The sequence below is a fragment of the Palaemon carinicauda genome, chromosome 31 (genome assembly GCF_036898095.1).
Source record: "Palaemon carinicauda isolate YSFRI2023 chromosome 31, ASM3689809v2, whole genome shotgun sequence".
NCBI lineage: Eukaryota > Metazoa > Arthropoda > Malacostraca > Decapoda > Palaemonidae > Palaemon > Palaemon carinicauda.
The window spans coordinates 84,037,456-84,052,465 of record NC_090755.1 but is presented as its reverse complement, the minus strand read 5'-3'; the positions used below and the strand labels follow the sequence as shown (position 1 = coordinate 84,052,465).

Sequence of the window (15,010 nt, the reverse complement as noted above, 5' to 3'; positions counted from 1 at the left end):
GTCTCATCCTTTGGGAGGGAGTGATGGTGCTCACTAACTAACTATGACCTTCAGAGGTAGGTTAAGTGAGTGAAAGTCAATGTTACAGTTACTGCTGTAACACCAGGATCAGGTGAACGGTCATATCAAATATCGGCATTGGCAAGTGGGAGTGTATGTGACCACCTTTCTTGTTCCTATTGTTATATTGGGGATTGATAGTTCCTTACCCCAGTATGAGCACTTTTTGCCTTGCTGACCTCTCCCACCGACTGATACCCTCAGGATCAGTTAGCGATCGTGAGCTTGGCGTGACAGCCATGTTGTTTCATCGGTCCCAGTTGGAAGGCCCTAATAGGAGGTCATATGCCGACCAGTATCTTTGGGGTTATTTAGTGATTGAGAGCTTAGGATAACTGATAGCACTGTTCGCCTTTGAGCAGTTAGTGAACTTATGCTTGAGGTAGTAGCTGTCACTGTGCACCTTTGAGCCACTGGAGTTTCCTCTCCCACCTGTACTTTTAGCAATGGAAAGCAAGGTGAGACTGTTGCATCAGAGACCTCTGTTCGCACCAGTATCAGGGAGTCTGTTTATCTGGACAGAACACCGACTCCTAAGCGAATGAGTGTAATAATACATTGTTGTGTGAATCTATCCTCTTTATCTTCCACTTCCCCCTCTGATTCTGATGTTTCACCTCAGTAGAAGTCTTTGAAGGCCAGTTGAAAGAAGTCCCGTATGACTCCTCATAACGCCACCTCTCTTTTGGGTGAGATGATGGCTTCTAGCTAGTCCTCACTAGCATGCCAGGGCCTCTAGTCAGACCACCGGTGTCTAGGTTGACTACCCATTTGGTAGGCTGACTGAATATGCAAGGTCCTGAGGCTACAGGGTGGTTGGCAGGTTTGGCTACCCCATTAGCAAGCTGGCGTGAGATGCACACTTGTGCACTCTCTCTATTAGTCAGGTGTTTGAGGAACTTGGGCACCCCTCTTCACTTCATATACCAAGATGGTGGTGTACTGCTGCTTTCTCTGTTAGGGATACTTTGGTATCCAAAATTGAGATGTCAACTCAAGAAGTCAGCATGCAAGGGTCTATGACTGAGAAGCCATGGTTCCCCCATGCCCATGAGCACAGAACTAAAGCTTACTCTCTACCACTAGCAGTTAAGGGAAGGGCATATGGTACCTCTGTCCCTCTTTGCTTTTACAAAGTACTTGGGTGCTTTCTAAAGAGGAGATATCTATGTTCGGAAGCGGCCCTGCATGTCAGTCAGTGAGTAGTCCTAGCCCTGGGCTTTTAAGTAATGAGCCCTGCTATCTGCAAAGACCACACTCACGTACTAAAGAGAGGGTACACTGTGCTGCTCTTGCTCCCTGGCACCAGGGACTTTCTCTGGTATGGAACAAGACTTCACAACCCAATTCATAATCTGCCACCAGATTTTATATTCCTGGATCTGTTTGGGTTTTAGAGTTTGTATTCTATGGTGAGGAAAAAGATTCAAAGCAGGTTGACAAGCACATAATCTAAAGCCTTGATGTACCATTGAGCTATTGATCGTCAATGACTGTAGCACCTTTTGGACACAAAATCATACTTGCACCAAGAATCGGATAAGTGCTGGACTCCTCCTTAACCCTTCATGAGCGTGAAGTTAAAGTACAGTAATGATGGAAGGGGATGCTGTATATCAGTATCCTTTCATCCACTGTGCAGTATTCCTCATGGGCTCTGGTCTCCAAAGGATGAGAGCAGCCAAGCCTTTGTTGGTGGCCATGTCCATTGGCTTGAGGTTGAGAAAGGTCCCATCCTTCTCCAAGTCTCAGTAATGTTCAACTGCAGCTTCTTCCTCTAGAATGGGTTGGACCCTGTTCAACCAGTTGTTGCCCCTCTCAGGCCCAGTCCAGGAGAGGTGTTTTGAGAAAATAAGGATATCAGTAAGGGGAGACCTTGCTTTGCACATTCCCTCCCCCTTCCATTCAAATGTGTTCCTTTCCTGCCTTCTAGGATCCATCTCTGGTCACGCAGCAGGTTTGGAGGTCTTGTACACCATATCTAGTCCTCTCCCGTCGTCTCTTCACGAGTCATACTAGGGATGGAGAACAAGTCTTCACTTATCTCTGCCATACCGGTGATTGTCAGGCTGCATTAGTTTGGAACTAAGCCTCAAGAGAGGAAGACTTCATACTTTCAGTACTTGAGGAATTTATAGTGCATGTAGGTCTTTAGTTATACTTGAGCTTCTCTTTCGTCACCTCGTGCCCACATGAGAGCGTATCTAAGTGTTCGTGCCTGGTCTGCTTGGAATGCCCTCTTCAGTCTTTCCATAATGAGATCAAGACTTCTCACTCTTGTTATTATCTGAAGATTGTGATTGAGGAGAGTCTGGTATCATGCCCAAGATGAGGATGAATACCGGTGAATGGTGTTTTAGTGTGAATTTTACTTTGTACAGTACTCGTATCATGAAACTCAGAGAGATTTTGCTCATATTTTTATGATCAGTAAGAGCTGCTAAACCACTGTGGTAGCAAGGAAGATTTGTTGGCTTGGGGAGAAGAGTGAGTTTGCTCTCTTCTTTTTCCTCCACTGCCAACTATTTCTTCCCCTTTCTACTGTCCTTTAGACACTACTTAGAAGGTAGAAGCAGTAGTACAATAGTTAGTAGGGGAGTCGTCTTGCAAAGTTCCTTGGGAAGTCTAGCGTGCACTCTTCTCCCTGGGTAGGGAGTGACAGATCTCTCCCACCGACCATTCTCAAGGGTTTGGTCAGATGGATCCGTAGTCTAGGTGAGGATGAGCACATCACTTTTCCTTCATCAATCCTGACGTGACATACGAGGAATGCCCTGGCCCTTAGTAAATGTTTTCCCAAGGGACAGGTAATGGCAGTATGAGAATGACACAAGAATTATATTTGACTATTGTGCTGTAAAAGCGCTGGCTTGGTAGGAAGCAACATTTTACATTGATGTGCTCTGAAATTTAACTATACCAGTCCTTTAGATTATGTATGTTGGTACCTTTAAAAAGAAATTTTCTAGAATTTTTTTTCAAATTAAAAGATGTTTAAATTATATATTCAATGAAGAACCAAAAAATATTGTAGGTAGTACTTACTACTAATTTTTTTGTCTGATATATTTTTCACTTGTGAGCTATACTCGCAAAGATATGATTGCTGAATTTTTTTAATCATTTTGTAATATAAGTGTTATTATTTTTCCAGTGTCTTGCATTACACTGAAAATAATACTTTTTTTTCTCTTTGCAGAAGCAGTAGTACCTCCAGTCCAAGTCATTCGCCGAGGTTGACAAGACGCGCTGCTACTAGTCCGGGACCGTTGATAGCCCCTTCAAGACCACCTGCTATTGATAATTCTCCCCTTGTCGAACCAAATGCCAATAAAGTACGTATGTCTTGACATTTATTATTGAATCAGAATTAAACATGAAATTTTTTTTTGTTGAGTTTAAACAAGACTTTTTATGATCATGTACAGTAGATGTATACGTATTTTATTGTGTATGTATGACTGCAAAAATTTTGTATGGTAGTAAGACTTGTTGCATTTGTGACTGTAATTTTCTCTTTTTTTTTTTTGCTCTGCTACAAATATTAAATTATCTTATTTTTCAATATCAGAATGCCATAAGTATTTGTAGGTTTGATAAATTTCAGTGCTTTCAAAATTTTAATCATGTATGGTATTGCAATAATTGTAGCTATGAGAAGAATTGGGATTTTTATCTAAAAGTTTATTACAGAAAGTTTCTGGTTGAGAGAGAGAGAAAAAAAGTTTAAGCTGTTTAGTAAATGGGAATTAGAATAGAAATTTAGTTGTTGAGTAATTACTACATAATCAGTTCAGTGTTTAACCCTTTTACCCCCAGGCTATTTGGAACTTTCCAACCCTTAACCCCCAGGGGTTATTTTTTTTTCAAGCACATTTTGCAGTATATTTTTTTTTTCAAATTACTCTAACAGCCTTAATTTTCGGCATAGAGAGGTCAGGTTGGTCTCATTATCTTGGAAAATGCCTGAAGTTTCTCAAAATATCAAATATGCAAAAAAAAAAAAAATGTAAATAGTAGTTTTTTGCAAGGACGTACCAGTTTTGTGAAACGTACCAGTACGTCCTTTGGGGGTAAAAGGGTTAAGGTAGGGAAAAATTTATCCTAGGGTCATAAATGCGGAGATTCTTCGTTGAAGGTGATTTCATAAATGATGTCTTAGTTTTACGATGTGTAAAGGTTAATTAGAAATTTATACTGACTTGCCTTATGAAGTGACTAAATGTGGATTCTGTAGGTATTAATCAGTAATTAGATTATTCTTTTTCATGTACGGTAGTTCACAATATGTTGCTTTTTATAGGCACGCATTAAAAGTATGTAAGGTAAAATTTGTCATTGCAGAGTAATGAATGTTCATAAGAAAGCTTGCTTTCTTACCTCCACCAATGAAGTTGGAAGGAGGTTATGTTTTACCCCCTGTTTTTGTGTTTGTGTTTTTGTTTGTGAACAGCTTCCTGGCCACAATTTTAATCGTAGAGTAATGAAACTTGCAAGAATTAATTATGTAAAAAGCTTGAATAATTAAATTTTGGACGGTCAAGGTCAAAGATCACGGTCAAGCAAAAGGTCGATAAATAAGCTGCCGTGGCGGAGGTCTGCGCTCTACTGAGTGCCCCTCTAGTTTTAAATGGTATCATTTGCCTTTGGAAGGTCATAATCTATGATAGCTATGGTCTGGTACTCTTTCTATTGCTTGTCAGTGAAAAAGTAATTTTTTTAGATATTTAGGAAATAGTAACCATATTTTATAGGTATTGTGGTGTCAACTGTATCGGATATAAAACATGACTAAAAGCTAATAAAGATTTTACAAAGAGGGGTAGTACCGCCACATGCAGATCATTTCGGTAAACAACCATTAGATCATACTGTGACGGGCTGAGAGAAGGTTGTGACTTAAAGACAGTATGAAAGCAACTGAGTAAATTTATTATAGAACACTCTCCTTTATATACAAAAGCTCAAAGCAACAAGAAATTTCATGTTAAAAAACAGACACCGTTACAGATGAGAAAAACAGACATGTTTATTCTGGTTCTTTTTAGTGCGAGGGAAGAGCGAAGATACAAGCATAATATATACACAAAATAAACTATGTACGATCGTGTGACACACGGTTGGTACAATACTGTCAAGTTATTTTTTATTTCATATCATTAGATATCATCTCCTACGCCTATTGACACAAAGGGCCTCGGTTAGATTTCGCTAGTCGTCTCTATCTTGAGCTTTTAAATCGATACTTCTCCGTTCATCATCTCATACTTCACGCTTCATAGTCCTTAGCCATGTAGGCCTGGGTCTTCTAACTCTTCTAGTGGCTTGTGTAGCTTATTTGAAAGTTTGGTGAACTAATCTCTCAATGAACATATATTTAATAAGATGTTGTTTTGTCTTTCAGGTAACTTTGCTAACCGGTGAAGGTGGACGCTTAAAGCGTAACATACCTTTAGTTCAGGGTAGAGATTTTGTATTAGTCCCCGACTCTCTTTGGAAAGCTCTTCAACAGTGGTATGGGGGTGCTCCAGCCCTACCGAGACAGGTATTGTTACAAGAAACTTTGTTTTTCAAGATTACAGTTTGCATTATTGTACGATTATTATTATTATTATTATTATTATTATTATTATTATTATTATTAAATGCTAAGCTACAACCCTAGTTGGAAAAGCAGGATGCTATAAGCCCAGGGGCCCCAACAGGGAAAATAGCCCAGTGAGGAAAGGAAATAAGGAAATAAGAGAAAATAAAATATTTTAGGAATAGTAACAATATTCAAATAAATATTTCCTATTTAAACTATAAAAACTTTAAGAGAACAAGAGGAAGAGGAACTAGATAGAAAAGTGTGCCAGAGTGTACCCTCAAGCAAGAGAACTCTAACCCAAGGCAGTTGTTAGCAACATCCTTTTCGCTCAAAATTTTGTTTATTTTAATTTTTGTCTTTTCCTCTTAATCTCTCCCTACTTCGCAGTCCAAGTGCTTTAATTTTATTCAACTGCAGTTTTCACCTTATTAAATTTTTTTTCTGGCAAATTATATAAAAACCTACAAATGTGGTTCAGTTCTCTTGTATAATTATTTTATAATATTAACCAAATGAGTTGCTCCTATACATAAACAAATCTTTTATCCTTGGGAACAGGGATATATCGCTCGTTTGCGACAACGTCGTCATAACTCTAAAATAGCTATTTTTCAGGAGAGCCATTTTAATCAATTGAAAAACTCTCATTTTAATGTATGTCGTTAGGACATTTAGCGCCTCAAGCGATCAATTTTTTAGCTACAATTATGACACTTTTGCCAAAAGAATCAGCATTTGAAGATGAATATGTCTATATGGATAACTCAAAAATACATTTTATTGAGTTATGACGTTGTTGTCGCAAGCGAGCGATATCGTAAGTGGTGCTAGACAGGCCATTGAATCTTTAACAAAGTAGTTGGTAAAGATAGGCCATGCAAGGGGGAAGCTCCTCTTACTTGGCCGTCATAGAATGGACACTTTTGTCATTGGTCGCAACTAATACAGATGTACAATTGCACCGTAATGCCAACTTTGATGCATAGCACTTAAAGTTAACCTTTTACAGGTCTCTTGATAATGTTGATAAGAATAATTGTATATAAGATTTAACTATAACTTGAAGGTATCCCCTTATTTGATATCATATGTTATGCTATAGTATTTTTAATGTTTTTGATTTTAATAACATTTGTTTAGTCACTTATTTTGATAGTTATTGTAATCAAATTGTATTTGATTCTAGGTAGATATTTATATGAATCCTTTTACCCCCAGGCCATTTGGAACTTTCCAACCCTTAACCCCCAGGTGTTATTTTTTTTAAAGCACATTTTGCAGTATATTTTATTTAAATTGCTCTAAAAGCCTTAATTGTCGTCATAGAGAGGTCAGATTGGTCTCATTCTCTTGGAAAATGGCTGAAGTTTCTCAGAAAATTATCAAAAATATTAAAAAAAAAAATGTAAATAGCAGTTTTTTGCAAGGACGTACCAGTACGTCCATGGGGGTAAAGGGATGAGTTTTGTGAAACGTACCAGTGCGTCCTTTGGGGGTAAAAGGGTTAAGAATATATGATTTTGTAACTTTTTTATATGGTAATACTGCAGTACTTTTATGGTTTGGTATCTTGCAGGTGATTCATGGCCGATCCAGCGGTGAAGTTGAACTGGAGCTGTATCCCCTTACTCTGCGATTGTTTCGTCACATTCAGCAGCAGACTAGAACACCCAATAACTCGTGGGTTGGGGTGGTTGGTGGCTATGGTGCTGCTGCTTTGAGTAAGAATTTTCATTTGATAATATAAGATTTCTATGCGGTAGATGTAAAGCATTAAGAGAAAACATCTGTCTACAGATTCAAAATTAGAGATGATTATAATCAATTGGCTTGTATCATTCCAATGTAGGGTGGTAACACTGTCAGAGGGTGTGATATTCAGAATTAGAAAGTATTCCACCAATACTGACCAAGTTTGATAATCTGCCTGACTTGACACAGTTTTGAAAATGTATTAGTCCATTGGTGGTTATATTTTTGATTTGTCATAGTGTTTTGAATCTATAGCACAACTGAATTGTATCAAACACAAGATAATAGGAAGACTAAAAGTCGCAGTTTGTGTCACTGCCTTCAAGTCTATGTTTTGATTATATTTAATGCACTGAGGTATCTTATTTAGTTAATGCTCTTTGGAGGCATCCTTGCAATCCTTAATTCTTGAGTATAGCCACCATAGCTCTGCTATGAAAGGGATTCTTGACTACAAGTTATCCATTAGTTTTAATTATGTGTTTTATATGAGAGTAAATTGTTGCTTCATCTTTAATCTTTAGTTCTATATCCATCCTGAGAACTGGCTAATCTTTAATCCTAGAAGTATTGATTTGGAAATTCAAAGAACCAAAAAGATTTTGTTGAATACTAGAAGTAGTTCATGTTCACAGGAATTGATCATAGTGGAGTGATTTATCATAGTATTTGTTATACAGTACCTAGTACTTAGCAAATATTGTATGAATTTCAATTGCTTTTCATGTTTTAATGAGTAATTTTGATCTTACAGATTCAGCTCCGTATTATGTGACGTCGTTACCAAACTCGAGTACATCTTCTCCGAAAAGATACCTAGCGTATCTAGCTGCATTTAGTCGCTTAGCAACCCTCCGTCAGGTGTACGAATACCTTGCATCCAAATTGCGGTTAAGAATAGAGGACATGAGGCTTTGGTGTGTCCGAGATGAGGTGAGGGTTCGTAGTTTTTATAAGTTTTTGGTTATAAAGGTTTATCACAATTTTACAAAAGATCATAGGAATTCGTGATATGTGATTTGTAGTAGAGAATCAGGTGTCTCATTATTACTATACTGTTCTGTATTCTGTAGTAAATTAAGATTGGTTTCCTGTAGACATAATTTGTAATTTGGCGTATAATCTTTGATTAATGGACCCACTTAGTAATATTATTGGCTATAAGTACTTCCTGAAGCAAAAAACACATGAATGTAAGTTGTTAATGCTTCAAGCTATCATATCAAGTTAGAGTTTTAAGTCAGATTGGTTGGAAAAAATATGTGCTCAGTATTTTAGAGTACGAAAATTGGATATGATTAGGTGGATTTTTGTGAAATATGTTAAGGTGATTATTCCTAGTAAGGAAGAGCTTTGGGTTATTTAAGACTCGTACTTTCAGCCTGCTGGTATGATTCTTTTAGAAGAAGAGGACACTACTTTAGAGGAAGCTTATGTTGCCGACTTGGCCCAGATATTGATTGAAGTTAGAAATAAAGACTTAACATGGCCGGAAGAAATGAGTCAGATAGCTTCAACTCGAGTGATGAGGATACAGTCCAGGCAAGGTACGTTAGAAGTGAATATTTTTCTCCAAATTCCTGAAAGAAAAACATCTATAGTCCATTTCTTTTATCGAGGCAGATTTGCACCGACTCGCAGCGGTGCCCTTTTAGCTTGGAAACGTTCCCTGCTCTCTGATTGGTTAGAATTATCTTTTCCAACCAATCAGCGATCAGGAAACTTTTCCGAGCTAAAAGGGCACCGCTGCGAGTCGGTGCAAATCTGCATCGCTAAAATAAATGGACTATAGTTCTTCAAGATAAATGAAACTTTGTTTATATTGTAATGTTTCATTTAAAGAAAATATACAAATTTAGAGTTATGGCTGTCTCAATAGTTTGTAGTTCAAAGAGATTGTATTATGTTTTTAGACTACTAAACGAATTCCAATTTTAGGTTGCAGCGAGAAGGGAGTAACGGGTCTTAGCAACCTGGGGAACACCTGTTTTCTGAATGCTGCTCTTCAGTGTTGCTCAAACACTCATCCTCTGACTACTTACTTCATGAAGAATATGCATCTCTATGAGCTTAACCCTAATAATCCTTGTGGCATGAAAGGACACATGGCCAGGCAGTATGGATGCCTTATGCACGAGATTTGGGGGGGCGGAGCCAAAACTGTAGCACCTCTTAAATTAAGGGTTAGTAATTATATTTTCTCCATAAGCCTCAGCACTACTTTGTTTTTTCCTGAATGTGAAGAATCTTTCTATTGCATTTTATTCTGTATTCAGTACTATGAGATAGTGGTGTATAGGAAGAGATATTCTTACAAATTCAGAATATTGAAGAATGCGGCTTCAATATGTAGCATAAATTTTCCTGATATATTTTAAATTGTAGCTTTGCATACTTCATGGCAAGTAGCACTTTACTGTTGGCAGCACAAATTAATCATTTTTATTTATTTTTCTCTGCTGTATCCATATATTTCTTTAGCATTTTTTTGTAGATGGAACTTTGTTAATGGATTTATTAAGATTTTTTGAAGATGACACTTAGTTGATGTAATGCTGTTCTAATTTGGTAATCTTATATTATGCTTCAGATTTTGATCATGATTTGAAGAGACGAGGAACAGTTAGTCATAATGATATTGAATATTGAAGTGGCAGGATTAAAACATTTTGGAAGTCCTAGGAAATTTGTAGAAAAAGTTGATGGGAGTTCAAGAAGACAAATTATATGATAGAAGAGAATTGAAAGAACTACATCCACTTGTGAACCCCGAAAATTAAGAGGCCATTCTAGAGAATTATAATGAGGATAAGGAATTTCGTATATAATGTATTTTTCAGTTTGTGCAATTCTTGGAGGTGGGGACCATTGTGCAAGTCCTAGTGCTGTTTATTAATTTTATTTAGTTCGTTCCGAGACTTTCTACCATGCCAAAATCTGCCCAGGTGGCAGGCCTGTCTCTCTTATGGACTTAGTTTATAAGGAACCTCATCTCCTATATCCAATTTGTCAAGGTCAACAGTGTTTGCTTTCAACCTGCATTGATGCATTTTATAAAGGGTTCATAAATCAATTATTCCATCTTGGTGAGAAGAGGTCATAAAAGCGCTGTGCTCAGAGGTCGTCTGTGGAGGACACTTCAGAGTTCTTTGGTACTGGTCATATATCTTGTGTCATCTTTCTTGTTCCATATGGCAAGTAGCAAGGTTTTTGGAGAGAGTCTCAACCCTCTCCATTTCTACTTTCTCTTTGAAGCCATGGAACCACTCTGCAGGAAAGAAGTGGTAGTAGTCCAGTGGGTCCTGTTCTGTTGCTGCTTCTGCCTCTGATGATTCTCCTTCTTGCCAGATAACTGCTCCACTGCCCTTCACCCTGGCTAATCACTCTACTCACCCTTTCAATCTTGAGAGAGCTATTCTTATGATTTTTGCATCAGTTTCTTCTAACTTTGCTTAAAGTCTGTCTCTACCACTTCCCAATTTCTGTACTGTAGCGTGCTTGAATTTCAAACGTGTGATTGTCAGAGATCATGATGATTAATTTATTACTTTTATTAAGAATAAATTGAATAGATTATTGTGGAACTGATAATGGCAAAATATGTACCAAACAAGTGTACACTCAGGGCTTCATGAATACTAGATCCAAAGACGTTGCTGAAATCTGCCAGAATGTTTGGACTTGCATGATCACAGTTATTTTCAACGTAGTTTTTTTCAAGATATAAAAGGAAATCGCATGTACAGTACTTGGATCGTTTCCTGTGCGACTTTTGACTGTCAGGAAGGAACTGTTTAGATTTATTACTTATTTCAGGGCTTAAAGGTGAAATATTCTCCGACAGGAAATACTTGCTGGGTGGAGACTAGTGATTGTTGTGATAGGTATATAGTATCAATCTCAAACCCGCACTGTATGCTCGTGAGTAATAACTAATAATGAGGATCTGTTGTGAAAAACAAAATGTTATTTTCTTACAAGAGTGTGAAGTTGCTTCTGTTATATGAACCTCCCCAGTTGTTCTTATTGCTTCCTTCCCGAAGTTGGTTAAATGTCGACATCTTACTGAAAATCGAAAACATCCCATTTATTTCACATTAATAACCTTGCCCGTCTAGTGGAGTAAAGAGGAGTTGATGTTATTATTATTATTATTATTATTATTATTATTATTATTATTATTATTATTATTATTAGCTAAGCTACAACTTTAGTTGGAAAAGCAGAATGCTATAAGTCCAAGTGCTCCATTATTATTATTATTATTATTATTATTATTATTATTATTGTTATTATTATTATTATTAAATGCTAAGCTACAACCCTAGTTGGAAAAGCAGGATTCTATAAGCTCAAGGGCCCCAACAGGGAAAATAGCCCAATGAGGGAAGGAAACAAGGAAAAATTAAGTATTGTAAGAATAGTAACATTACAATAAATATTTCCTATATAAACAATAAAAACTCCAACAAAACAAGAGGAAGAGAAACTAGATAGAACAGTGTGTCCGAGTGTACCCTCAAGCAAGAGAACTCTAACCCAAGACAGTGGAAGACCATGGTACAGAGGCTATAGCACTACCCAAGACTAGAGAACAATGGTTTGGTTTTGGAGTGTCTTTCTCCTAGAAGAGATGTTTACCATAGCTAAAGAGTCTCTTCTACCCTAACCAAGAGGAAAGTAGCCACTGAACAATAACATTGCTGCAGTTAACCCCTTGGGTGAAGAACTGTTTGGTAATCTCAGCATTGTCAGGTGTATAAGGACAGAGGAGAATCTGTAAAGAATAGGCCAGACTATTCGGTGTCTGTGTAGGCAAAGGAAAAAAACCGTAATGGCATTGAGTAGCAACAAGAGCACATTGGCTCAATAGCGGCGTTTCACTCCCTTCAGTCTTCTTGTCACTCTTCTGTGAAAATTTGGTAATTCTACTTGCAAATCCAGATATCTTTTATTATAATTTAAGAGATTGAAAGAATGACTCGGTGACAGGGAGCGAAGTATTTTTATTGTTATATAGTGCCATATGTACTCGGTATTCCTTTAGAGGGATAAGGCTATTATTACATTGAAAGAAAAGGAGAAATTTTAATACTTTAAGGTAGACGTCGACATGTGACTATCTTCAAAAGAAGCTTTATGAACATCAGGTGAGTGTAGAAATAATTAATTTTATGAAATTCCATTTTTCTTCTGTTATATTTTCTTTTATTGATGTTAGCCTTTTTATGTAATATATTTTTCTTCCGATTTGTTCTTCCATCACAATGATGGATCCGATTGGGCTAATTAATCGTATATTAATTCTAGTTTGTTTTCTTCATATTGTTAATATAAACTGTTAAGTTTATTACTAGCTAAGCTACAACCCTGTTGGAAAAGCAGGATACTATAAGCCCAGGGGCTCCAACAGGGGAAAATATCCCAGTGAGAAAAGGAAATAAACTAAAATAGAAGTAATGAACGATTGAAATAAAATATTTTAAGAACAGTAACAGCATTAAAATAGAACTTTCATACATAAACTTTAGGAAGAGACTTACGTCAGCCTGTTCAACATGAAAACATATGCTCCAAGTTTGAACTTTTGAATATACAGTACATCTGTATAAGTAAAAATTTACCCAAATCATTATACATCGGTCGGTGCTATTATAGTATGCTATCTACCGCCGATTTTGCTATCTACCACCCCTTTCTGAATATAGTATGATACCTACCATCAGTCCCTAAGGATACGGTCTACTTGCTAATCCGCCTCTAATAAGGAGGATCATTACCGACTTGATAACCTAACCTATCCTAACCTAACCTACAAACTGCTTATAATTATGCACCCATGTTGTCCTGCCAATAAATATTATTAGACTATCATCAAAGTCCAATGAGGATAACATACTGGTGGTAAGTAATCTGTTTGATAATCCTCATCAAACAGGAGGATTAACATTGACGGTAGATATCATACTTTGTGGTAGATACCATACTATAGTAGAAATTCGACGGTAGATAGCATACTATAATAGCACCCATCGGTCTCATTGTTATACAGTACTAGTTAAATATGCCACTAATAATGAATATAGCCATCAGGTGATCAAGGATGGATTACTCACTTTTACTCTCTTTCCGCAGTGGACAATAGGGAAATACAGTGGTAATTTCACGGGTTTCCAGCAGCATGATTCCCAAGAGCTTCTTGCGTTTTTACTAGACGGACTGCACGAAGATCTGAACAGAGTTCATAATAAGCCATACATTGAACTGAAGGACTCGGAAGGTCGCCCAGATACTTTGGTTGCGCAGGAAGTGAGTAGTTCTTGCCGAGCATTGTAATGAGAAATATATATATATATATATATATATATATTATATATTATATATATTATATATAATATATATATATATATATATATATATATATATATATATTATATATATTATATATAATATATATAATATATATATATTATATATATATATTATATATATATATATATATATATATATATATATATGTATATATATATATATGTATATATATATATGTATATATATATATATATATATATATATATATATATATATATATATATATATATATATATATATATATATATATATATATATATATATATATATATATATATATATATATATATTTCGGACACCGAAAGGAAATGTTAATACAGTTGAAGATGTCATATAATCAGGATATAATCTTGGAAGAATTGTCTGGTGACGTTTAATTTTTTGCTAATGTTTTCTCTACGACTTTTCTTTGATATCTATTGGCAATGTTGCATATTAAGCTCAAAATGGTGCTTTTAATTTTTCAGTTATTTCACAGAAAATAATCTTGTTATTTATGGAATCCTAACATTTTTGTTTCCTCATTAAATTTGAACTTCATTCACCTATTGTTTCTTTATCATTTTATATTAAATATCATTGCTTATAATGAATGAAAATGCATATATTCTTGTCTTTTACAAACCAACTGAAGATAACTTTAGCTTTGATGCTAAAATTCACCTAAATTTCAGGCTTGGGAGAATCATATTTTGCGGAACAAATCTATTATCGTAGATCTCTTTCATGGACAGCTGAAGAGTAAAGTTACTTGTAAAGTGTGTGCCAATGAAAGTGTACGTTTTGATCCTTTCACCTACTTAACACTACAGTTACCCATGGAAAGTTTTGTATACTTAGAAGTCATAGGTAAGGACTCGTACACGTTTATGGTTATTTTGTGTTGGTATATAGAACTGCTTTTTACCTGAGAAATCAGTTTTTAACTTTGGTTTTCTGTAAAGATTGTATATATTAACAAAAAGCTATAATAATATATTGCCTGAAAGGTTTTGATTCTGAAAGAAACTATTCTAAGGTTTTGTTCATTGTAGGTTATCTTTGAAAGGAATTGAGGTATAGAGATTCAATATACTAGTATAAATTATTAACCCTTTTACCCCCAGGCTATTTGGAAATTTCCAACCCTTAACCCCCAGGGGGTTATTTTTTTCCCAGCACATTTTGCAGTATATTTTTTTTAAATTGCTCTAACAGCCTTAATTTTTGTTATAGAGAGGTCAGGTTGGTCTCATT

The 15,010-nt window shown here is 36.1% G+C and overlaps 1 protein-coding gene across 3 annotated transcripts in view; it reads left to right on the top strand.

The window, feature by feature from the left end:
- Positions 1-15,010, top strand: part of Usp32 (Ubiquitin specific protease 32) — an 84,223-nt gene that overhangs the window by 41,656 nt on the left and 27,557 nt on the right. For all 3 annotated transcript variants that reach the window (XM_068355541.1, XM_068355540.1, XM_068355539.1), the window contains 8 exons: positions 3,260-3,395; positions 5,465-5,605; positions 7,227-7,371; positions 8,157-8,335; positions 8,784-8,949; positions 9,341-9,585; positions 13,538-13,711; positions 14,449-14,623. In XM_068355541.1, coding sequence (XP_068211642.1) covers positions 3,260-3,395; positions 5,465-5,605; positions 7,227-7,371; positions 8,157-8,335; positions 8,784-8,949; positions 9,341-9,585; positions 13,538-13,711; positions 14,449-14,623 — 1,361 coding nt within the window. The remainder of the gene's footprint in view (positions 1-3,259; positions 3,396-5,464; positions 5,606-7,226; positions 7,372-8,156; positions 8,336-8,783; positions 8,950-9,340; positions 9,586-13,537; positions 13,712-14,448; positions 14,624-15,010) is intronic.